The sequence below is a fragment of the Pungitius pungitius genome, chromosome 3, assembly GCF_949316345.1.
Source record: "Pungitius pungitius chromosome 3, fPunPun2.1, whole genome shotgun sequence".
In the NCBI taxonomy this organism is placed as follows: domain Eukaryota; kingdom Metazoa; phylum Chordata; class Actinopteri; order Perciformes; family Gasterosteidae; genus Pungitius; species Pungitius pungitius.
The window spans coordinates 13,184,345-13,208,687 of NC_084902.1; the positions used below are offsets into that span (position 1 = coordinate 13,184,345).

At 42.0% G+C, this 24,343-nt stretch overlaps 1 protein-coding gene across 5 annotated transcripts in view; it reads right to left on the minus strand.

Moving 5' to 3' along the window:
* Window positions 1-21,442, minus strand: part of robo2 (roundabout, axon guidance receptor, homolog 2 (Drosophila)) — a 230,599-nt gene extending 209,157 nt beyond the window's left edge. For all 5 annotated transcript variants that reach the window (XM_062561233.1, XM_062561232.1, XM_062561231.1 and 2 more), the window contains exon 1: window positions 21,086-21,442. In XM_062561233.1, the coding sequence (XP_062417217.1) occupies window positions 21,086-21,209 (124 nt within the window). In that variant the 5' untranslated portion in view covers window positions 21,210-21,442. The remainder of the gene's footprint in view (window positions 1-21,085) is intronic.
* Between the last annotated feature and the right edge of the window lie 2,901 nt (window positions 21,443-24,343).

Consider the following 24,343-nt stretch of genomic DNA (forward strand, 5'->3'; position numbering starts at 1 on the left):
GGTTGACCTCCAACCACAACACTTTCCTAGGGTTTAGCAACTCACTGTCAGACTACAGAAGATTTCAGATGTGCAGGTCAGTGTTTTGTTCCACTTTTACCCTTGGATGGACCTTGATAATATATCAACTGAAAAGCCATTTACATGCACAACACAGTGGGGGTGGAAATGCATCCACTGTTTGTTTCACACTGTTATTAGCCAAACACAAACACAACGTATATATATATTCAGAAACAGAGTGAAAGAGCATGCACAGCATTAGCGTGACCTTGTAAACAAAACATAATAAGGGGTTGTTGTCTTTGTGGAAATATGGATGGATTATTAAGTGGCCTTTTCATCTTTTCAACCACTTTAAATGGATTAAAAGCATGTGTGGGATGAATGTCTGAAAGTAAAAATAGAGAAAAATAAAAATCATTCCAAATTCAGCATAAAGGTTACTTATCTGTAGAGAAACTGGACAGATCTAATCAAAGGAACACAAAGTGTTCTCAGTGTTCCTTTATGCTTCACTTTGATCCAACACGTACCAAGTTAGCCCCAGTGTCTGTCCCTTATGGTCTAAAATGCCTGCAGAGACTGCTGTTCTAGGTCAAAGACTTCTGCACCGCTTGGGCCATTCTGTTCCTCTACCCGGCATTAACTTTTTATCAGGTAATTAAGGCCAGCCTTCCTCCCTGATGCAAATCTTTGACTGAACATAGAGAGAAGCACATGCTGCACACGGAAGGTAAACCCTCACTCCACCACCTCCATGTGCATTTTGTATTGTTTTTAATCTGTTCTGTGTTTTCCGCATTTAACTTTTCATACATTTTGCAGTTTTGAATAATTAAGAATGTTGATTCCCAAATCATGAAGGATTAATGTGAAGGATGCATAATTAAGTGCTTTAATTCTAGACTCTCTGACACATCCCTCGTTTAATTATCATTTTAGGGGAAGGGTTGTATATAATGGGAGGAGACAGACATATTTCATGAGAACAATGCCAATAAAACTGAGGATTATCTCATGAGTAATGTGTAAGTATGTGGTCTGACAGTACTGCACAATATGTAATATGTACATGTATATCAATAGTACATTGTTAAAGTGAAAATGTAGGTCCCCGCTAAGAAGGGAACATTACATACTTCAACTGGAGTTCATCTTTTCTTACAGAAATATGTGACTAAGACTAAGTGAAAAATATTTTTTCTAGAAAAGCCTGAGGCAAACATCAGATTCTACATGCTCATCTGCATCATGATTTCAGTGATGATTGGAAGCCATAACACAACGAATAATGTGAATTTGATTTATTACGCAAAACACAAAACAACTTATTTAAATCCATTAGGAGCCATATGCAAACATTAGCCAACAAGTAGCTGCATTCCACTCGATCCATATAGTGTTTGCTAAAGCTGCGACAGTTCAAATATATAAACTTTGCTGTATTAACAGTAAAAAATTAACAGTTAAATCATTGTCTTTTACCTGCATCCATAATTGTCAACTGTGTTATCTGTGATATATGAGGTGAGTCATCATTTTAGGCTATGCTTCATACCTGGCTGACACTAATGGTGGAAACACAGGTTGAAAAGCAGATAAAAAAACAAGCGGGATAAACATATATGTGGGTTTTTTCATTCTTTTACAGGTACTAAAGAAACCAGCTGTGATGGTGGTTGGTCAGCTGGCACACTTTTCAGAGAGCCTAATGCATGTGAGCAGGTGCTCCAGCCTACAACCATACTCACGCTTTGCCCCCACAATGCAAACTTATATCCACAAAATAATGGCCGGTTGTACGCTTCTCAGATATGCACGCTGATACAAACTGTCACAAAAATCATGACAATAAAATGAGTGAACAATGAGGACAAAATCTAAGAGTGAAAATAATAATGTCTGTGTTCAGGCTGAATCAAAAGTAGGAGCCTGTGTCCTGGGAGGAGCCACGGAGACACACGGATGCTGCTTTAACGCGGCGGCTGGTTAACTTATCAGCCTCCTCCACACATTAATTAGCACCCAGAGGAAAAAAAGGGAGCGGGAACTGGGACAGAGGAACGGTGAGAAGGATGACTGGGGGGTTACAACACGGGATCCCCTAGTGGCAGGCACGGCATAGCAAATACTCTAAGGACACACTGCTGAAACATAGATGAAGTTCTAAGCTGATCTGGGGCGATCCCGCTAGTATTTTCTTTCTTAAACACAAATATTCGTTTTTTCACCCAGCTATATACAGTAAACACGTGTAGATTGTTTACGGTGTCAACATCAGTAACAATGATGAAGATCTGTAACCATTTCAATCGTTCTCCACAACATATTTAATCAAAGATTAGTTTTAGCCCGTTATGTGCGTTAAACAAGTGAGTTTCAGCTCTGAGATTAATGCAATCCGCATCAAAGGATCAATTATCATTATCTCCACCAGGAGGATTATGATCACGTGTGTGGGTGTGTGCGTCAGTGGTTTCATGAGTGAGTGAGTGAGCATCACTCGGTCCATCCACGGCTCATTTTGCATAGTGCTACAACCCACCAAAGGACGATGACTCCGATCTTCCTAAACAGCTGGAGAGCAGCAACACTGAACAGGAGGTGACCCAATCAGCTCACCTCTCTCATCTCTTCTGTCTGCGCACGACAGGTGACCGCGGACCAAAGACCCCGACCGTGAAGAACCTTTTGTTGCTTTGATCCCCTTCTTCCCAACGTTACCTTTTAAAGGCCACTTTTTGTAGGAGGATTACCGTCAATGTTAAAGTGAGTGCACATGTAACGGGAAAAGTGCTCAGTCAACTCATTCTTGGTAAATAAGTGCAAAAATGATATTTACAATCAAAAAGAGTGGCTGAACCAAAGAAATCTTCACTCTAATGCTGAAAACAACTTTGATGTGTAATGTGATGTCTTGAAAAAAGATTCTTCTTCTGAAAATGCACCTATTTGTGGGAAGCTAAATATAAGTATTTTCTAACTACAAATGCATGGGCTTATTTTCAGCTGTAATCAGTTAAAATGTATGAATGCAACAGCTTTAATCATGAATCAAATAGAGATAAGACTCGGATCTAATCAAAACTGTACAATCTAAACCACAACATTCTCGAAGGTACTTGTTGTGTGGAAATCATTAAAAAAAAACGTCACTTTACATGCCAAAACATTAGATCTTATTTTGGAGACAATGTTGTTTAAAAGAGACAGATGGCAGGTCCTTTTACGGAACTCAGTGATGTACAGGATGGACACCATTATGTTTGTGTTAGTGTGTATTAAAAAGAGTATTTTGTGTATGAGGGGGCTACAAAACGAGTTAATACACTTAATAACAAACTATCACACTTGAGTCAAAATTAAGATTTCTAATGTCTCAGTAACAATCACAGAACATGTGACATCTGACACGTGTCTCAATGGGCCAATGTTGTTTCATATCAGAAAGCTTAAAAAAGATGAATTAGTCATTAAAGGCTAAAGGAATCTAGATAAGGCTTAGATGAAATGCTTCAGTTGAGATCATCAGTCGCCCAAAGGCTGCATTTCTTTTTCACAGAATAATTAAGCCTTGCATTATTAGGACCAAGGGTTTTTCCCCAGTAATTATCACGCCTCAGTATTACACTCAGCCAGACTGCATGAAAGCATCTCTCCTCACTGTGTTTAAATATTCTGATTTTTAAAAGACACCCAAATGATGAGATGAGTCTAATCCTGTCATGCAAAATGTACACCCTCGTATGCCATCTGTTTGAATACAGTAAATCTGGCCTAACATAACCGGCTCATAATGAAAAGATAGTAATCCCATAAATTGGGGCAATGAGAGAGACCAATATCTCTAAATGGAAACTCCCGCTCAGCTCTGGTGCTCCAAATTTCCATCTCGGCTGATTGAGTGCCAGTGTGGCCCTAATGATGCTTAGGATAATTTTCCATTTGTTTGATGTGTTTCACGGTTGCAGGTGCAGTTTTCATCAAAGTGGGTCACTCAACGTGTAACCGGATACTGGATGTGCTTACAGTCAGGCGCTGAAGAGCAGCGGCAGTGAAGCGGATTATTAGCTACCTGCTGCCGATGACTAACTGTAAACACCAGTGATGGAGGTGAAAAGAGAGGATGGGGACGTCAGGGGATTTTGCTATTTATTATCCTCTGGCAATTAGCCAGGAAATGCTAAAGGCCTTTGATTGGGGCAGGAAAGAGGGGGGGGGGGCTTAAAAATGGAAGAGATAAGGGCAAGCCAGAGATGTAGCGGCCCTTCGTCGTGGTAGACACTAGACACTGGCTGTGGGCGCGAGAGAGATAGCAGAAGCTCTGATAGTCTCCTAGTGAGACGGAGAGGCCCAGATAGGCAGTAGTGAACTGATCCACTGGTGATAACACCTGTCAATCAGGCCTTGGGCTTGATTATTACATGCCGCTCGTGGGAACATTAGGTATATTAGGTCTGCTGTGAAGGGTTACAGAGAATTAAGTTATGGTGGTTGAGTGGTACTGAGAAATGAGACGCAGCCCGTCCGTGTCTCAGCCGATGACAAAGAGTGAAAGAGTAACACACCCGTTGGGTCATCTCTTCGAGGGGGCTGAGGGCCTCGGCATGGTGACTGACTCACCCCGGTCATGTCTGCTAGGGTCAAGGTCACGGTGCATCTATCCACTGTCTTATGGTTTCAATCAAAATTCTGATGGGGACCTCGGTACTGTCCGTAACCTTTGACCTTCACTGTCTTCACCATCTGAAGACCATCTTTTAAGATCCTGCCTGTAGGGACATACTGTCTGTTACTGGTTTGCCTTTTTTCATCACATTTAAATGGGCAGCAACGGTTGGATGGACACGAGCACAATCCATTACACGAGAACTGATAAGATTGAAAAATAGTATTAAAACACTGTATAATCTAAAATCAATCTTTATGCTTTGTTAAAAGCCTCTTATTTCTAATGTGAAATCAGAGTTATAATGTAATCTCCTAGTTAACCCACTAGTTAACAGCCTGGACAGTATGTGTACTAAATATTACATCCACCTTGCATTAAAATGTGGTCTGGGCTGTTGGTGAACTTTATCTCGATCAATGACATCAGACCATCGGGCTTCAGGGGGGGATAGATATAAAATGAAATAGTAGCCACAGCTCCTGACATGATCGACTTGATAGCTGGTGGAAATGAGTCTACCTGCATTAGCGTGTATTTTCTTGATCCTTGTCCGGATTATGTAGTATGTTTATACCAGGTTAGGGATCGGGGTCAAAAAGAACACACATGTTGAGGTTCACAATGAAAAGGAACACATACTTTATGTCAACATACTTTGTTTGTTCTCTCACAGCTGAATCGCTCCACAATCACACAAGCATTGCTGCTTGATGTATCTGGTATGCCATTGGTTACCATGAATAGGAAAAGTCTGTGTTAGAAAGAAGGAAAGTACAGGAATACCTCTGTGTTCTGCACAAGAATGACAGTTTACGCAACGTTATCAGACAGCCTCGCTCCCCCACACAATCTGCTATCAAGATATGACGAGAATCTTCCAAATTATGAAATTAACATTTAATGGTACCGAAGCATAACCGATTGTGCGCTGGGCATTTTTAAGAAGCCCCTTGACATCAGAACCAAAACAAAAATACTGCGGTTAAACACCAATTTTACCAGGTGTGTTAGATCCACAAGTGTCCTTGAAGCCTTGTAACACACAGAGACTAATCCCCCCTACATCCCATCCCTTCTATACAGAGTCAACCCTACTGACCCTAGTCAGAGAGGAGCAAGAAAAAACTAATTCTGTGTAACTTTAATGATTAAGATAAAGGCAGCGTGTCTCGTATCATAGTGATTCTCCTTGCCGTTTCCCTCTGGAGCCAATTTTGTTTGGTTGGGAACAGTGGTAGATAAAGCTGAAAGCTGGCGAGTTCTCTAATCTGAGGAGCCGCGTTGGAGCAGTTGCGTTGACGTGGGGGAGTAGTGTGCTCTCAGAGCATGGACAGATAAAAAAAAGGCTATGATTGGAGTTTAGGAGTGTGATGGTGGGCATAAGATAACAAAGACTGCACGGCATCTCAATAGGACCAAGTGGAGGATAAAACCGCCCCCTCTGACTCCTGTCTGGTTTAACTGAGTCTGAGGCTTAGGCCTTAAGTTAAGTTTTGTGAGGGAGATGTGAAAGTTGAGGAGAGTCCTGTGGTGGAGGGCTTTGCCACTCGGCTCTCTAGCTAGCTGAGATTAGGTGAAACCATAACCACAGACTGTGGGAGGAGCACTTGAATAATACAAATATAAAATAAATAAGTTTAGTGACGGGAGGGTGTAGGGTCAACAGGCAGATGCTGTGGCAGTTCCTGATGTAAACAGTGCAAAAATTGCTTCTCCACCAATCCTGATTTACATTTATTCATTCATTCATTAAAGGGAGTTTTAAAAAAAGTTGCATTCAAGAACATGCGCACATGCTTAGCGGTCCTGACAAAACAATAACTTATTTCTCAAAGTCACAATTTAACACATTTTTTAAATATTCATATTCACATAACATTTTAAAGTGTAATTCAATGTTGCATGAAACTCAACACCTACAAATTATCAGATACATGAATTCAGATATTACTAGTGGCCCAACATGTCAAACATCTGATTGGTTTAAGACTGACTCAACAATATTGTCTCCATATACTTTTAATCTGCAAAGTCTACCAGGGGACCTCGGGCCTCTCTTACGTTGAGACAGAGGGGCTGAATCTGATTGGATAAAAGCTCTTTTTAAAACAAGCTTCACTGGAAGCAGCGCTGCAGGCTGAAAGCAGACAGAAGTTGTACAATGACAACATTTGTGATAACTAACGTTGTGATTCTGTATATGGGCAGTAGAGAAGGCGTAGCTGGCCATGATGACTCACCCCTGCCTTCATCTACTAATGTCATAAGCATTCTGATGTTAATAGCTATTAGCCACAGTTATACAACCATGGGGTAGACAGAATATTAGAGGATTGTTTATGACATGTACAAATACAGAGTAGCTAGTATTGCTGTGTACCAGGAAGTCCAGTTTAAAAAAAAAAAAACTCTTTCCTCAAGGCTGGCTGAAGTAACCCATTACAGCACATACAATAAAATATTCATATGTGATCTTGATGGCCTATTTGCAGTCACACCACACATTTCCATTCCAGCACAGGAGTAAGAGAACTGTTTCATCTATTCCTTTTATTTATATCATTATAGTCAAAATAGAATGATGGAAATATCACAATATATTGACTCCTACAGTAAGTAGCTCATAGACATATTAGAATACAGCCTTGCCAGGATGGAAACAAAGCACTATTATGATTCTCGTTTGTATGTAGGATGTTTTTCCATAATAACCTTATCATTGGATTCACCTGCGGTCACAATCTGTCAAACCGCATCTGCTCATTCATCTGTTTGAGTCCGAGTGTGTCAGAGTGTGTCCTCTTTGCTGTTACTGTTACTGCCGAGCATAGATCTGGGGCCTGTGTGGGCACGGATTAAATTATCTTCATTAACTGGTACAGCGCTCTGATATGCTAATGCCGTTGTCTTAATCACAAACGCGCGTTAAATGCAAAACGATTTTGGCGCTATCGACAGACTGAATAACTGAATCACCGAGGCGGTCCAACTGAGCCAAACGCATTGCCTTACAAGTAGTTCTGTATACCACAAGAAGTGCTGAGAGTTTTTCACCTGAGACATTTTCACCTTCAAAGTGGGTGAGACCCTCACTCTACAACAAAGTGTTATCAGCATTAGAGTTATTTTGGGGGAACAATCACAGTCAGCCGCTACTTGAGTAACATAAGAATTTGAACCCGTTTGTCAAATCGCAGCTTGGCCGTTTGGCTTCTCCGCTCTTGTAGCAGCGGAAGGCCTCTTCAGGGCTCCGTTCATGAGAGGTGACACTCAGCGCTGGCCTTCCGTTGCTCCTTGCAGACCATAATGCGCTGTGCAAGTGTAGCCGAGTTCACCATCCAGCGATTCTACGCGATATGAAGGGAGCTGCACTCCTTCCTTTTGTGTGAGCAAGTGTTATTCAAACTAATACGAGCTTGTCAGTACCTCAAACAAGATGACAATGAGTGGTGACAGAGTACCGGATAACAAATGGCTATTTATAGACAGAACAGTTATTCCATCAGCAACAGAACAGAGAAACACAAACACTTTAATCTCTTCCAAAGGGTCCAGTTGTGTTCTCCTTCCAGCACCTTATAGCACGTTACGCTCTATTCAGTGTGGAAGCAGTAAAGCATAAGAGCTTCTCAGAGAGCCAGACAGCCATTCTTCTCTAAATTTGCATATCCTACAGAGACACGCTTGGCTTCAGATTTAAAAAAAGAAACAAACACGTACAAAAGCGAAGCTTTTGTATTTCAATAATCCAAGACTCTCTGTTTAAAGTATTTCGCTATGGCGATGCAAGTAGGCGTAGATCTTTAATGTATGAAACTACTTAATGGCTGGCATGGTTGATATTGTGAATGAATGGAGAGATTAAGACACTGCCAATTTAGTAACATATTCCAGGACTGCAGCATTTTTGGCTGTTGCTCCTCTAATTGAAAAAACAACAACAATTGAGCCAAGAGGTGTTTTTGCTGACTGATTCATTCCTTGGCTCTAATGCTCTTAAAAAAAAGAGCTTGCAGATTGGCATGTTGTCGCTATCATGGCAGTGATGCACTGGTGCTGATCCCTAAATACGATTTCATCCCCTGCTCCGTGGATTAGAGCGGTGAAAAGATTCGTCTGTGACTTATTATCTTCTACACGTGAAGGGAAGAAAAAGCAGAGAGACAACCATATTTTTTTTTTTTTTTACGTGATAGGTCTGTTACTGTTACACACACACACACACACACTCGCTCAAATTTCATGGTCTGTTGTAAAAAATGAAAACGCCGGGGGTAAAGAGTCAGGAGCGATGATGCACATGGTTAATTACTTACTTTTGAAATGGGGGAAGCTTTCTATCATTGTCTCTGCTTTCTCACACCGTCATCTGGAGCTGACAGAACTTTGTATAGTGCCACCGGATACTTGTCCACACCCTATTCACTAGCGCCGTCTAATGACAATGGGAACTGGAGATGGCCCCCTGACTGTATCCTGCACTGTCAACGTTATGCTCTGCACTTACTGACTAAAACCTCTCGTAGGAAATCTGTCCTTGAGATTTGATTTCCATGTTTTTACCATGGTTGGCAGCAGCAAAGAAGACATGCAAACACACTGAAGCCACAACAGAAAACAGAAAAAACGACCATCTTCTGACGAGAAGCAGGAGCTTGGACTTCTGATTAGTTCATTGTTTTGTTGAATCCACAACGGCCTTTCAAACTGACTCCTCTGTCTTGGTGCCATGACTTTTCATCTCCCAGCGTTCAGTTACAGTGACACCGCTAACTCTTGTCCCTCCTGTCGTGTCTGAAGAAAGCTGAAAGAAGCATTGGCATTAAACTCTGGGCATCATTTCAACACATGCCGCCACATTTGGGACGAGTTGGAGTGCAGTATTTATTCACACACCTTTCACGGCGTTACAGGCAGGTAATGATGAGGTGGGTTCATTAACCTGAGCCGGTATGTTTCCTCAGCTGAGCGGTCTGGGTAGATGGCTCTGACGGCTACCCACACTGCACAGCTCTGTCGGTTAGCTGCGCTGTCGTCTGAGCAGAAATAGGTGAAGCTGTTCTCTGCTGCCCTTCTACACTTCCTCGAGTGTCCTTAACTGCAGTTATATGGCAATTGCGGTGCTGCTCAGTCACAGAGGTGAGAACAAAGACTTTGCAATCGAATTAGCGGTGGCCACTTGGCTACTAGCTACAAGCGGGACATTCATTTACAGCAAGAAAAAGCAGATAAAAAGGTAGTTTTGTTCTTCTGCACAAACCTTTTTGTTTCTACACATGAGAGAAAGGCAGTGGCCAGCTTCCAAGTTAAGATTCCCACACTGATCCAAAGAATGACACTGCCATCTCTATTTCCAGGCTCACTCAGGCCACTGCACCTGCCCTGCCTTTCTGCTCCAATTAGATCTCCTGCTTTAATTATTCAAAGTCTGCCATGGCGCGGTGTCAAGACAACGCTACACACACCCATTAACAGGAAAACCCTGTTTAAAGAAAACAAATGCCTTCTGCACCCCTTTTTGAAGTTCGTTTAACAATGTCCCCGAGCCACCGTTTTCCAGTGTGTGAGGAAGTGCCGGCAAACAAGACATCCATCAAATTGACAGACAAAACAAATTACAAGGCAAACAGAACCTTAATGTGTCACCAGAGCTAATGGTGTCAAGGCTGGTTGGCAGTAGACCCAGACACTCGCATGCTGCTGCTGTCACACTCACACGGCCTTGCTCTCCAACACATGAAACGCCCCAACTGAAGAGGAGAGGGATGACTTCCGGATAACACTGGTATTTACACCCTACACACTATCAGCAATGCATCAAACCCAGATTCAAAGAAGTCCATTAAAGCGTAGCGAGACAGAACAAGGGGCGGTGCAGGAATGATCCATTTGCGTGGTGGCTCGAGCTCACAAGTGAGATTATTCCTTAAATGAAGGATGCGGGCTCCCTAAAGCCAATAAAAGTGTAATTACATGCCTTGGGCCTTGGGTGACACTGTCGGTGCTGGTGACAGCTATGTGGAAATGAGGAAAAACGGATTACCTTCACTTTTCATCTAGCTTTGGCATGATCATCTCTCTGCAGGGGTCACCTTGGAGAAATGCCACAATTTTACCAGTCATTAAACTCTTAATCCAGCCATAGTGTGAAGACTTCCATCTCATGTGTCTTGGCATCTGCAGTGTTATATAACTTCCCGCTGCCGTTGCATCATAGCCATCCTTCGAATATTGCCTTTCGGGTAATATTTGACTAGTTATTTCGGTGTTAGTGGGAAATCGTGCTCTTGAACTCTTTCCGTAAAATCAGATGGAAGATAGATGGGACCACTTGTTAATATTCTTCTTGCTGTGTGTGCAAAGCCGAGCTAATAAATAGTCAGAGATAGAGATATGTTTTCATGGCAGGCAAACAGAGCATGATTAATTGGACAATAAACACTGTAATCCAGCAGAACAAAAATGTTCAGAGGTATAATGGCGAAATAAATGTGACTTTACCACAAGAACCTGCTGAACAACCCGGTCATTCACTGGTCACGCTCACATGCACTTGTTTCTTTCACAATCCCCTGTTTTTGTATGGCCCTGATCAAATAGACACAGCAAAGAAATATCTTTATCAACTTCACAATGCATGTGCAACATTTAGAAAACATGATAACACACAAAAAACATCCATTTGACAGAACAAAGTAAAAGTGTTTTGAGCCCTCAGAGCCACGGTACGTATAAACCCAGTTGGATTTCTTACTGTCACAAACATAATAAAGGACTCTTAACCTGCTGTTGGCCATTATACTACATTTTCATCTATTCTCATGTTGAAAATACACAACACACACACTTGCATTGGTGTAGGCTTGCATCTCTTTATAGTCAAACTACAACTCTCTGATAATATATTTGTAAAGCAGTTGTAGAGTGTGTTTTCTAGGCCATACATGTCAGAATTCTAGATTCTTTTAGAACCTTTCATCCAATTAACAGCTTTTACAGGGCAGAAACTACTGGTTAACAGTATAGTGGAAGCAAGCTTTTTCCTAATACTGTTCATTGGAACAGTTAATACAATATCCAATGTAATCTTAGGTAAAAGTGTAATTCTCTAGCAAATACTGTTGTATTCCCGTCGAGTGCTTTTTAATAATATATAATCCCTTGACATGAATTTAAGTCTCCCTTAAAATAAACTGCATCAAATAATTCATTTTTCGGAGGATATATAAACAAACAATGTCTAATCTGAAACAATGACATGGCGACGCACAGTAAGCCGTAGGCACATTTTCCTTTTCTACTGTAATACCCAAGATTATGGTTTTACAAGTGTTGTCAACAAACTGGCTGAGAAACATTACACTCTGTGAGTCCGATGTAGATACAGTAAAGCTGGAGCTACGAACCGGACTAGGAACAACTCACGGACATCGTTTCAAAGCTGCCATGAAAGCATGAGGGACCGGCATACTTGAGGAAACTGAACACTGCCGGAGTTCACTACTGGTGGTAACTCAATAGTGGCAACTCTGATAATATGGTCATATTTAAACATGACCGATAAAGCAGCTGTGATTTTAAATCAATCAATCTCAGTAATGAGAACAGGAAGTTAATCCATTGTTATGCATTATTCGTTGTAAATGAAGGTCTTGGGGGTTAATTAACTAAAGGGCTGAGGACAATGTTAATAATGCAGCACTAATATAGGGCAGGTGTAATAACGCACTTGAGGATGTCCTTCTAAACTCTAAATTTCAGTTCTTCTCCAAGTAGAATAGAATTGCAGAAACTGAGTTTTGTTTTACTACAATATTACATAAATATATATATATATATATAATATAAACTCTGATCGATCCTAAACGATGTCACTTCTGTCAGTGCTCCTCTATCTTGAAATAAGCAGTAGAGCTATTTCAATTTCTATGAAATGTTATATATAACCCTCAGATTTCAGCTTAATGACCTGAAACACCAATTACCGATTCATTCTCTCATCACTGTATAGGTGGAATTATTTTTTAATAATTTGAATGACAGTATAATTAGTCATTAGTACAATATGTAGTATGTACTACAGTATGTCAAAAGCAAAAGGGCAACAGGATTGCATTAATTAAGCAATAGAATTGTCAAAAATGTTACATCTCAAAGGAGTTGTAAGGCAAACCCTTGAAATGTAACATTGACACGGTACTCCCTTGAGTACATTATTGCCATTATAATACGGTTGTGACATTATGAATAGTAAGTATATAGTAAGCTTTCAGCACAAAACAGTTATAGCCACCAAACCTTGTGTATTGTAGCCTTGGGAAAATTGTCCCTCTCTATGTGTGGCTGTTGCTATGAAACAGACATATGGAATACAATTCATACAGTATCAAGTTTTAAAGTATCTACATGGCAAATCTTCTGAATTTATATATATATATATATATATAGAAACTAGGTCTGTCAACATAAACGCATTCATCTATTCGATTTTAATAGTATGAACGTACGTTTGTTTACTTTCGGCTTAAACCTGAAGTTGACCGCGGTAACGAAACGTGCGACTTACAGCAGAGAACTGTGCAGAGGATTTTCTCCACGTGTCAAACAGAATTGGAGCGAGTGTCAAACCGTCCACTTAAAGAACTGCTATGCTAAGCGCCCTGCTAGGCTAAGCTAGCTGCTATGCTAAGCGCCCTGCTAGGCTAAGCTAGCTGCTATGCTAAGCGCCCTGCTAGGCTAAGCTAGCTGCTAGGCTAAGCTAGCTGCTCGGCTGCTTCCATCCAAACGTTACCCTGCGCGGCACAGTCTGCAGAGGACCACCACTGTGCCCCTAAAAGACCGTGGTTTGAAAACGTCCTGGCTAAATGTGGGGACATTGCTGGCACTTCAAACACTCGTTAAATGATGGCATGTTGAGAGCAAAGTGCACGAGGAAAGCAGGAAAAGTCGCTAGTTCTTCATGTTCCACCCAAGATGATCAAATTTGTGTAGTTTTGTGTTTAAAATAACATTAACAATTAAACAACAATGTTTAAATACACAATTTCTAAAGTGATTACTCATTACTTTAGTCTTGGAAAAAAAAAAAAAATGTCATTAAAACAACATTGTAACAACATTCATTAATCGCCATTAATCAAGATTAATGAATTTCAAAATGTGCGATTAATTGGGTAATTAAAAAAAAATCTATTGATAGCCCTAATATAAACATTTACATGTCTAAGAAAAGTTACTTTGATGAGACAAAGTAGTAAGAACACTGGTCACTCGAGTGACATTATATCCGAACACTCGAGTGCCGGATATAATGTTGGCCAATGTTTAATCTCCAATGTTTAAACTGTTTAATGAAAACATTATTTAGCTCTAAAGGTAAGTAAGTTTTTATCAATACTTTTACAGCCTAAAAACAACCAATGTAGGACTCAGGACTCATCAAAAGCCAGTTACCCCAAAATATCAAAGTTTACACAAAAGATGTTTGGTTACTGTGAAGCTTGAAATGACAACAACGTTACACAAAATCTACCTTATTTTGTGTGCTCACTGACATGAAACAGTCAGGTCAATGTAAACAGGTGTACTTTATGGCACAGTAGAGTCACTCTCAACCAATCAGAATGCTTGATTTCATCTACCTGTAATATAATTAAATATATTTATTATAGTAACATTTTACCTCACGACCTTGCACGTTTATGCTATGTTCAGTTGAAGACGCATTCACAACTTCAATTTCAGAACTGCTGTGCGACCGCACCCAGAACACATCTTTCTAAAAATAACTGTTAAAAGCATTTGCCATTTCGGTGACATCTTCTTGAGGGCAAAAGAGGGGATCTGGATAAGACGCATGCTAATGCAAAATGTAAAGGGGGGGCCTTTGTGGACACCTTAATCTGGCAGTGGAAATCCCTTGCTTCACATAAATGCTGCTCTGACATATTTCACACAAAGCCAGAGCTTTTTGCTGCAACTCCGGCTGTCCAAAAGGACATTCAGCATCTGGTTGGACCTACTTTTACTGCACGGGTGAGTGGCAAAATGTAGGCTCCCCTTTACCTCCCGCAGATCCTGAGGTTTTGCCATCACTTGAGTTATTCATGTGTCAAACGCACTGTATGTACTTTGAGGACAAAACAGCAAAATGCGTCACCATCTAATTTAAGCATGATTGGACAATCGTCTCGACTCGATGCCATCTAACTAGAGGCAGGGGTTTGTCGGAATAACACCAGTGTATTCCTTCATGCCGTGTAGCTGCGTCTCATGTGCACCATCCAGGCATCCAAGCTGTGCACAGGAAGAGGCCGTTGCATGACATACAATATTGGACAAGACAGTAACATGGAACATTTAGGGGAGGATGGAGAGGGTACCGTCGCATGAGGCTTGCCAGCTGTGATAATGATGTATAATTTAATTGAAGGCTGTGCTTCTATCCTCCATAGAACTCGAACCGCTCTCCTCTTGTCAATGTATTATTCAGGCTAATGGTGACCCTGAAATAGAAAAAAGCTTCTTATCTGTTTAAAGTTTTATTGCAGCGAGCAAAGAGAGGTATGGAGGTATTTCAAAAGAAAGTGAGTGAGTGTGAGACAGGGAGCCACAGATATGGTCAAAAAAGCTTACTGAGAAATAGTCTACAGACGCTTCCATTTTCTTTCCTCACCATGACAGCGTCATCTTCCTGGCAACAGGAGAAAAACTCAATTGGATAGAGACCCCTGTGATGTTACTCTATCCTCAGCGGGTGACATTTTCCGGGAAAAAATAAATAAATATTTCCCCGAAAAGCCAATGCTTTGGATGCCAAATAAGAGAAGAAGCTCTTCAGCAGAATGCCACTTTCCTTTTTCTGCATCAGGAATATTTAAATAAAACATTTAAACAGCAGAACTGTTTTCCATCGGGGATCATCCGCATCATCATGATCTCTGGTGAGCGAATGGGAGCGAGGGAAGCAAGAGGCAAAGATAAGCGACACGGTAAGGCACCCATGCATACACTTTTACACGTAGACCCCCTTCGCTTCATCTAAGCGGATCCATCGCAACTTGGTTGAGGCCAAGTGAGGGGACGACAGGGTGCAAGGGTCCTAGGCCATAAAACCCGCCCACTTCCATTCATCACATTAAGTTGTCATATTTACAGTCTGAAATTCAGCCATAAAACACTGTTATTGTAAAGGGTAATTTCCGCTGCAATTACAAACTCAAATTCATTAGAGGACGTGTGACTGGAGTGTGGCAATTAAGCCGTGCGGGCGGCAGGTTGGAGGCTCGAGGGCGAGGAGGAGAAGGAGCACTTTACCAACTTACTCAATCGGTTATTTCACTGGCTCAGGCTCTTTGCAGATATTAAGATTTCTTTCGATTAACTTTTTGTTTATATAAAGACAAATCCCTTACTAAGAAGATTAGGAACGGCTGCATGATATCAACATTATTTAACCTTGTACTAGTGCACAACCAGTTTCATCCTGACTGGAAACTACCAAAGTAAAATTACCAAATCAGAGATCAAAGATTTTATATTTGAATTGGTGAAGATCAAAGAGGTTAAATAGGTTTGGGCTTTAAATGGTAAGTAAAATAATTTCTAAAACCGCATGTAGCTTTTCTTTTATATTTTGTTCTATCCATTGATGGGGAAAAAAGCCGTACTATAGCGAGTAATCTGGCCAATGTAACATAGCTGTAATACTGAAGATGTTTTCTTCTGCTGAAACTGAACTGGAAAAATGTAATTTATACAAAAATATGTAAAAAAAAACCCATTAATCCTATATACCACCAACCCTGAATTTACTGTGTAGTTACACAACAATTTGCTGGGAAATGATTCAGAAGGAAACAGAACGCTGAGCATCGGAAAAACAGAGTAGGTCAGATGCCCAAGATCGACTAATAGGTGTAAATGCATTTTTCCCAAACACAGTTTTGAAATGTGAAAATTAAAAAGGCAAAGGTGTGAATACAATTTTTTTAAAAGCAGATGACGACTGAATTTCAATAAGCTGCTTTAGTTTAATAGTGTTGGCAATGTGCAAGCTGACTCACAGCCATAGTTGATGCTGTCAGTAACACATGCATTTCTGATGGTAAGTCTAAATGTCTGCTGTGGAAAGGTATTTAGCGCACTGACAGTCATTTTCTTTTATTTATTATCATGTTTACTTTTTAATATGGAAATCCCTAACTTTGTCAGTGCTATACATAGTTTGGACGAAGACTACCTAATTTGTGGTAATTATGTTTTCAGAATCCTAAAATATTGCTTCCATGTATGAATGTGCAGCAGAGTGTGTGTTGCATTTGATCCTTTTTATCAAAACGTAATAAGACAGAGCAATAACACCACAATTGCACAAAAAACATTTTTTAGCACTATATTTGATTACAGCCCTCTGCTGCTCTAAATAACACATATTCCGAATGTCGGCTCAATCCGGTTTCCACTGTTTCTGTAATTTTGCCCATAATTAATTTCTGAGAAGCCGTAGGTATGAAGAAATTAAGGAGAGGAACTGATTCGTAAACTAAATGCTAAGCATTAAGCTCAGTGATTTAATTGGATTGAATGAATATCAGCAGGTACATTTTCTTCTTTTTGGTCATGTTTGGGTAATTATGAGCGAGCAGAGTCTGCTTGATGGCGGTCTTGTAAATATTTTGTTTATAGAAAAATATTTGTTGCACTGATAATCCAGCCTACATTGTTTTATTTGCTGAAAATAGTTCCACTAATGAAACCAGTAAGTGAGTCAGAGCTTGTCAGTAAAACATCACAGGAACAGATAGTGACCTTTTGCTCCATGACTGTGTTTCCTGCCCAGAGACACAAGTCAAAACTAATTAATGAAAGTAATGACAGTGATTTAATTTTCTGTCAGGCTAGGTCCTAATTTTTCCTCCACTAGTGTTTACAATATTTCTATCCCTGCAGCGGGTTCTGACCTTCTGCCTGGGCCAGGGAACGAGTGGGACGTTTTTTTGTTTGGAGGTTTTGGGGGGGGGGGGGCTTGAAAGAATAATTCTAGTTTGGTAGCACAAAATGCTGCAACGCCATTAAATAAACAAGTATATGTACAATGGACAGGTTGTTAACAGTTTTGCCCCTTTTTTTCTAGCTTATGACGGTTTCTGTGTCACCATCTGACGGCTTGCGTTTCTCGCCACATGATGTCTCAGCAGTTACTCTGGGGAGAAGATTTAAGAAATTATCCTTAAATAGCCTAAATTAACATTTGTTTTAATTACTGAAATAAGTTATCATTTCAAAGTAAACTAGAGTGAAGCCATTTCAATCAATATAAGGCTATTGTTTGTGTTTGGGGATGTTCGTGTGCAGTAGGCCACACTGTTCCTGTGTGAATAGGTGTAATATTAATTCCTGCTCTCCTCCTGGTCCATAATCTGGATTCTCTCTCACTCCCTTCCCAGGTGGTCAGATGGACTCAGCTGTGGGAGAAAGAGGAGCGCGTGAGCGGTATTTCTGTATTACGTGGTGATGACTTCTTTCTACCATTATTCTCTCACTGACTGCCTCTGCAGGCCCCTGTTTAGTGAATCAGTTGTTGAGAACATTAGGAAAAATGACTTTGTTTCTAGACCGGGGCTGGTTCAAATATCGTTTGTCTTCAGAGCTGCGTGCAAACACAGCCAGGCCTCTCTCCACCTGGTACTGTCTTCACATTACCATTCATTGTAGTTTGGTGGGATCGTAATACATCCAATTGGATTTCTCCCCCATTGCCAGACTCGCTTCAATCTCTGCTGCCCCTGATCTGTGCGCCTGTGTGGTATTAGTTATGGAGGCTCTCTCTGCAGGGTGGTACGAGGCTATAAAGGAACAGTCATTTCCTAGATTCTTGGCGGTGTCAGACACCCATGCACAGGAAGTCAATACGTAGGTTGCTTCTGGATAACGAGACCTTCAGAACTAGTCCTTCCGCTCTCTCACCATAGCATGACGATAAATAATGTTCTGCTGCAACCTTCGCCATACCACAGCTCGTGCACTTGGTGTTAATCCACTGACTACCCACAGTCGGCCTACATCAAGCTGTGCACGGACGGCTGAAAGATAAAGCCGAATAGAGTTTGTTAACAGGGAATCATAAAAATATGGGGAACTAATTTATACATCTTTTAAAATGTTGTTTCTTTCCCATTTCCAATATTTTCCCGTCAGTATTTGAAATGGTTTTGAATACCTACCATTGAAGCAAAGCTCCACCTAAAATCCAAAGAGCATCATCCCCTGTAGTCCTGACAGATGCATACGCTGTAAATGTTTATAGCTTTAAAGCTTCAAGGACAGTAACAGCACAACACAGCAATCACTCTATGTAGATTGCAGAAGGGGTTCGTCACAATTTCTTTGGACATTTTGATGTGTTTTTCAACCAGGTCTGGTTGTCCCTAAATGAGGCTCTAGTGAAATGAATCCACAATGACCCAAAAAACTATTGGTTTGTGTGTTTGAAATTCAAAAAACAGATGGATGACTGGGTGATTAATGCATGCTTCCGGTTGACGGCAGAGCTGTGCGGTTTGAATATTTGTTTCATTTTAGGGCAAAAAATCTGCTGCAAAATGCTGATTGACTGCTAGGGTAACTACAGCTTTCAATTGAAGCTTATTATAACCCAAGTCTCGAACGAGTCCCATAGTCTAGTTGCATTGGTCTTCAAGTACACTGGTCACATCACTACTGTATATGTATGATATTAAGCATGGCTATTTATTATGAGTAAATAATATGAATTAAAGCTATGGATTAAAGCTGTGCCTTCTGAGAGCAAACCACCAGGGGCTTCTCACCTATTTAAATGGTAACAGCAGGGAAAACATTGATGGACAATGTGCAGGGGAAAACAAGACAAGCGTGAGAATCGTGACATTGAATGTGATAATGAATGGCAATTTACTGGGAGTGTAAATGACCGCTGGTGAGGGAAATACACCGATGCAATGCTGGTGCTGACGACTACCTCCCATGCAGCACATTCTACAGGTAATGACAATGAAATCCATAAACGTTGGTCAACTCCGCACAGATCTTATCTTAGTTGTGGAAAATGTGTGTCACAGAACCGTAATTAAACAAGCGGGATTACGATTCAGAGTATGGGTGTGGAATGATTTGTTCAACTAGTTACAGATAGCACGGAGTCGACTGGCCTAATTACACCGAGGGAGGTCACTGCCCTCCATTTCACCAGAGGCCGGTGATAGCTGCGATTTCATATAGTATCTTCTTTACCCTTGGTCTACAGATTAGGGAACCATATTTGCACAAAACACATTGAATTCCAACCTTGAAAACGTTTCACCCGTCACTCAATGATGTGAAAGTGATTCAAAAATTAGACTGAAAATGTGTTTCTTTAAAAGCTCTGGGAGATAGAAACTGTGTTCATCTCTCTTCATCATAGGTTGTGGATTCATTGACAGAAAAAAAACTTAAAACTGGAAAATGAAACAATCAATTTGTTTCATATGTTCCATGTGACAAGTTGTGTACTTACTATATGATTAAAGCAAGACTAAAACTGCACATCAAAAGACGACATTCTTTCAATATCCAATAGTTGGGAGTGTGTACTTTAATGAGCAATGTCCAAGTCATTAAATCAGAACTTCTTTGGGTTATGATCGGCGCCAAGTGCAAAACAAATGCATTTGAAGAAATGAGCAAAGCAGAACAAGAGTAAAGCAAAGCGGAAAGGAATCATTAAATAGATGACAGTGAAGACACTGCCTCTTTGAAGACACACACGTCCCACTGAGCGGGAGCCTCGAGAGCAAACAATGCCGATAGGCTGCAGGGAGCATCTCGCAGCCTTCTCACCGAGAAATAGCCCACAGATTAGCGGTTCCTTTAATCCGACAAAGGGGATTAAATGCCACAAGAGGGGCGAGGGGGCCGCTCCCACGGTGGGGTTGAGATGAATTATTTACACCTCTCCTCAACACTAGTGAGCGAAGTCTTTAGAGCAAGTCTCACAGCTCCGAGACTCCGGTGGCATGTGCCGGCAAACAGGCTTTCCAGGTGGCCCAGATGAACATGATCTTGCTCAACAAACTCCGCCGCACAGAGACAGCGGGGCGCCGGGGTAAAAGAGAGGAGTGGTTTACAAAAAAATAATCTATGGGATGAAAACTCACACACAATAACTTTGGCTGCTCGAAAAAATAAAAAAATCATACAAATCTCCACAGTAAATGTAGACAGAAGTAAAACAGACTTTGGCACATGTCAGGGCGCCACAAATCATCCACATCATCTTAAGACTGTTTCAGGACAAGGTCAGTCTGTGATGCGTCAAAAGGTTACACCATCCCTACCGAGGTCACCTGACCCGCGCACACATACATCATGGTTTGCATCATCACTTACCCCCCTTGTTCCATCTGCCTTTAGTCCTTGCCTGATAGGTGAGTTTGGGACAGCCAGAGAGGACCACGATTAAAAAAACAAGTTCAAACACAGAAAGAAATCCAGACTTTGCCCTGGAAAACATGTCCAAGAGTTGCCGGCAGCCGAGTCACTTTCACATGGCTGAGTGTCCTCCCCGAGCGGCGCGGCTGTGGCGCACGGTAACCCATGCGTGGGCTGTCATCATCAGTCACGCCGGTGTCAGCAGTGGCTCTCTAGTCCTACCATGCTGCTTTGCGACGCCCCGGCTGGGTGCAGGTCTTCGCAGGTCTTCACTGATGCTGGAGCTCCGGTTGAAGCCACATCTCCCCCCTCCTCCCCCCCCCCCCGAACCCTCTCTCCCACCCGTCGCCCTCCCCCCTTTCTGTAAGCTCTGCCTCACCAGAGCGCCCGGGAACCAGACGTGGAACACACAGCTTGCCACGCGACGGATCGGCTCAGCCACGCTCGGCACAGTGCATAGGAACTCTGAGCTCTCGCTCAGGCTCTCGTTCCCTCTCACACACGCACACTCTCTCTCTCACACACACACACAGACTCACACACACTCCCTCTCTCACGCTCGCTGCTGCTGCTGCTGCTGCTGCTGGTGGTGCCGCCGCCGCCGTTGATGCCACTGAATTATTTCCTGCCCTCCTCGCTGGGAGTTTCAGAGGGAATTCACTCCTATGTGCTCCGTCTTTTGCTTGCTGTGCATCGCGGGGGAGAGACGAGAGGCACTCATAGAGGAATTCTCCAGGGGGGGGGGGGGGGGGGGTTGTGTGGACTGAAGATGTCTGGCAGTTGTCTGACACAAACAAGTAGGAATAACAGGTGAACAATCGCCTTCGTGGAGATGCTTAATGTCAGGAAGACATTTGCATGGAGATTGCGTCCTCTTTGCCAAAGCGCGAAGGGGATGGGGTTGACCGGGGGCAGTGGAGCACGGAGAGACTGAGAAAGGGAGTAAGAGATCGGGAAGAAGCCCACTGGTGGGGAAATTGTAGGGCTCGCGCCTCCCGACACACCCACCCACCATTCAACTGTGACAGTCCCGTGTCGAAAAGGTTTCCTAAATATACAGTCAATCAAACAAAGTTAGTTCAAGTTGAAGAAGTTGTTTTGCGTAGTTTTAACATGTGCGACTCCACTCCCTCTTAACCCTTCGGCTGTCATTGTGTTTTAAATTCATTTTTGAAAAATAACAACCCACTGGGACATCTTTCTTTCCGGCCAAAACATGTTGACCCATTAAAGCCATGGACAGACATAATGTTGCAAGAGCTTGTCTCGTGGATGCTCTGCACACCTGTTTATCAAGTCAGGCTTCCAGGCAGCATTTCTCTGACTAAGCTCCAAGGTCATTATGCTCCCAAGTTAATAAAACAGGTACTTCACAGTGACCAGGCAGCACTGTGCGCACACCATGGCTTTAATGTGCTAATTACAGCTTGAGGAACCCTGTGATCAAGTCCATAATTTTTTATACACGGTGCAAATGAATATCATGAATCCACACATAATCTCCGCCTGTTTCTACCTGCACTCCCCGCCCTCCCCCCTCACTCTACCTCTCCGCTCGTAACAACCTGGAATAACACAAGTAACCATAATGAAGCAATCTGCATGTATCAAAAGAAAATGTGAAAAATATGTTTATATTGTCAAAGACGCCAGCAGGAGCATCTGTTTGCAATACATATTTTTGATGACAGATAAACAACCGCAAGGTTTTCTTCTCCCTGGGCTATTTGACCCGAAGCCAAAGAACATATGTTTAAAGTCTGACACCCTTTGTCAATTGAGTTATATCATTTTAGAGGCAAATCTGCACTTATAACTGTCGAGGTAACTTTAAACCTTAATGCTACAATGCACGTCATGTGTACAAGTAGGACTTTTCTATCAGTAGCCCGGAGCCTCCTGTGTTTAACAGTAATTCTCAGAGATGATTCTTTTTGCATGTAAGGAGCCTAGCCTGCTACCTTAGGCACCACATTTAAATAATGCTGGCGAGAATAAACACCAGATAGCTTTGATGCAAGTGGTTAGTGGAGGACGACGTGAAAATATACGGAGCATGTGGAACAGCTTGTGCTAAATAGTAAGTGGTCCACAGTGGCAGCTCGATACAGTCAGTGTAACATGTCTGTGCTTCTTGTAAGCCATGGGTGTAGAGTAAGGACCTTGATGATAACAATTGTTGCTATAATAGATTGAGGTAGTGTTGCAGAATATGAATTTACACTTCAGAAGATGCAGTATTGTATTGCCACAATTTGCATAAAATGCATTTCCATCAAGCAGTTGAGTTTACAAAGCCTTAGCTAAACAGTGGGCATCAGTCTACATTGCATGGGCATCTTTATGTAGAAAAAGTTCTGTATTCAAACTACAGAATGAGAAAAAGACCACCGATTTTTACAAAAAAAGTAAAAACTGGCGCGGCCTGCCATCGGAAAAGGGACGGACTTTGATGTCTGCCGCCTCTCGTGTAAATTTAGTTCCCACAGACATAAATCTGGTGAAGTGTAGCTGGAATTAGCCTTTGCAGCTTCTTTGTCTACGGTGAGCCCATCACACTAACCATTCAAAGATGTCTTTGCTTTAGAACACTTCTTTAATACAGCACTGACAAACAGGGGAGAGAATAAGCGGGATAAGAGTGGAACGTGTGCGATAGTCTAACAACTAGATGCCTGCGCACACCAGTTTTGTTCAGTAAGGTGCTGTGGCCAAAAACTAAAAGAGTAAAGCGGAGTCGGGTGGAGTAAAGTAGGGCGGCGGGTGGGTACGAGAACTCCTACGTCCACACTGGTGCGTCCGACAGCTTATCGCCCACAGACAAGAGGCCCCTGGATAAATGTGGTCAAGCAGGAGAAGAGCCCGGCTACAGCAGTGATGGGGTGCAGGACAGCGATAAGGACGAAGCTCCGCGGCGAAATGGGGGGGGGGAGCGAGGCAAGGGGCCCCCGGGCGGGGAAACTCAGCCAACAGCGACGCTCATTCCAGCTCTCGCTGGCTAAACCTCTTAAAAAATTTACACATAGGCATTCACCATACTCAGCAAATATAGGTTACGGCATGCGCGCGTTCACGTGTCTCTTGAGTGCAACTCCGTCTGTGCGAGAGAAGACAAGAGCACATTTTCACATCTTGCATCTAAACGCAGATACGGAGGGCAAGTGTGTGAAAGCTGAGGGGGTGAAAAGGGGAGGAGAGGAGAAAGAGGAGAGAGAC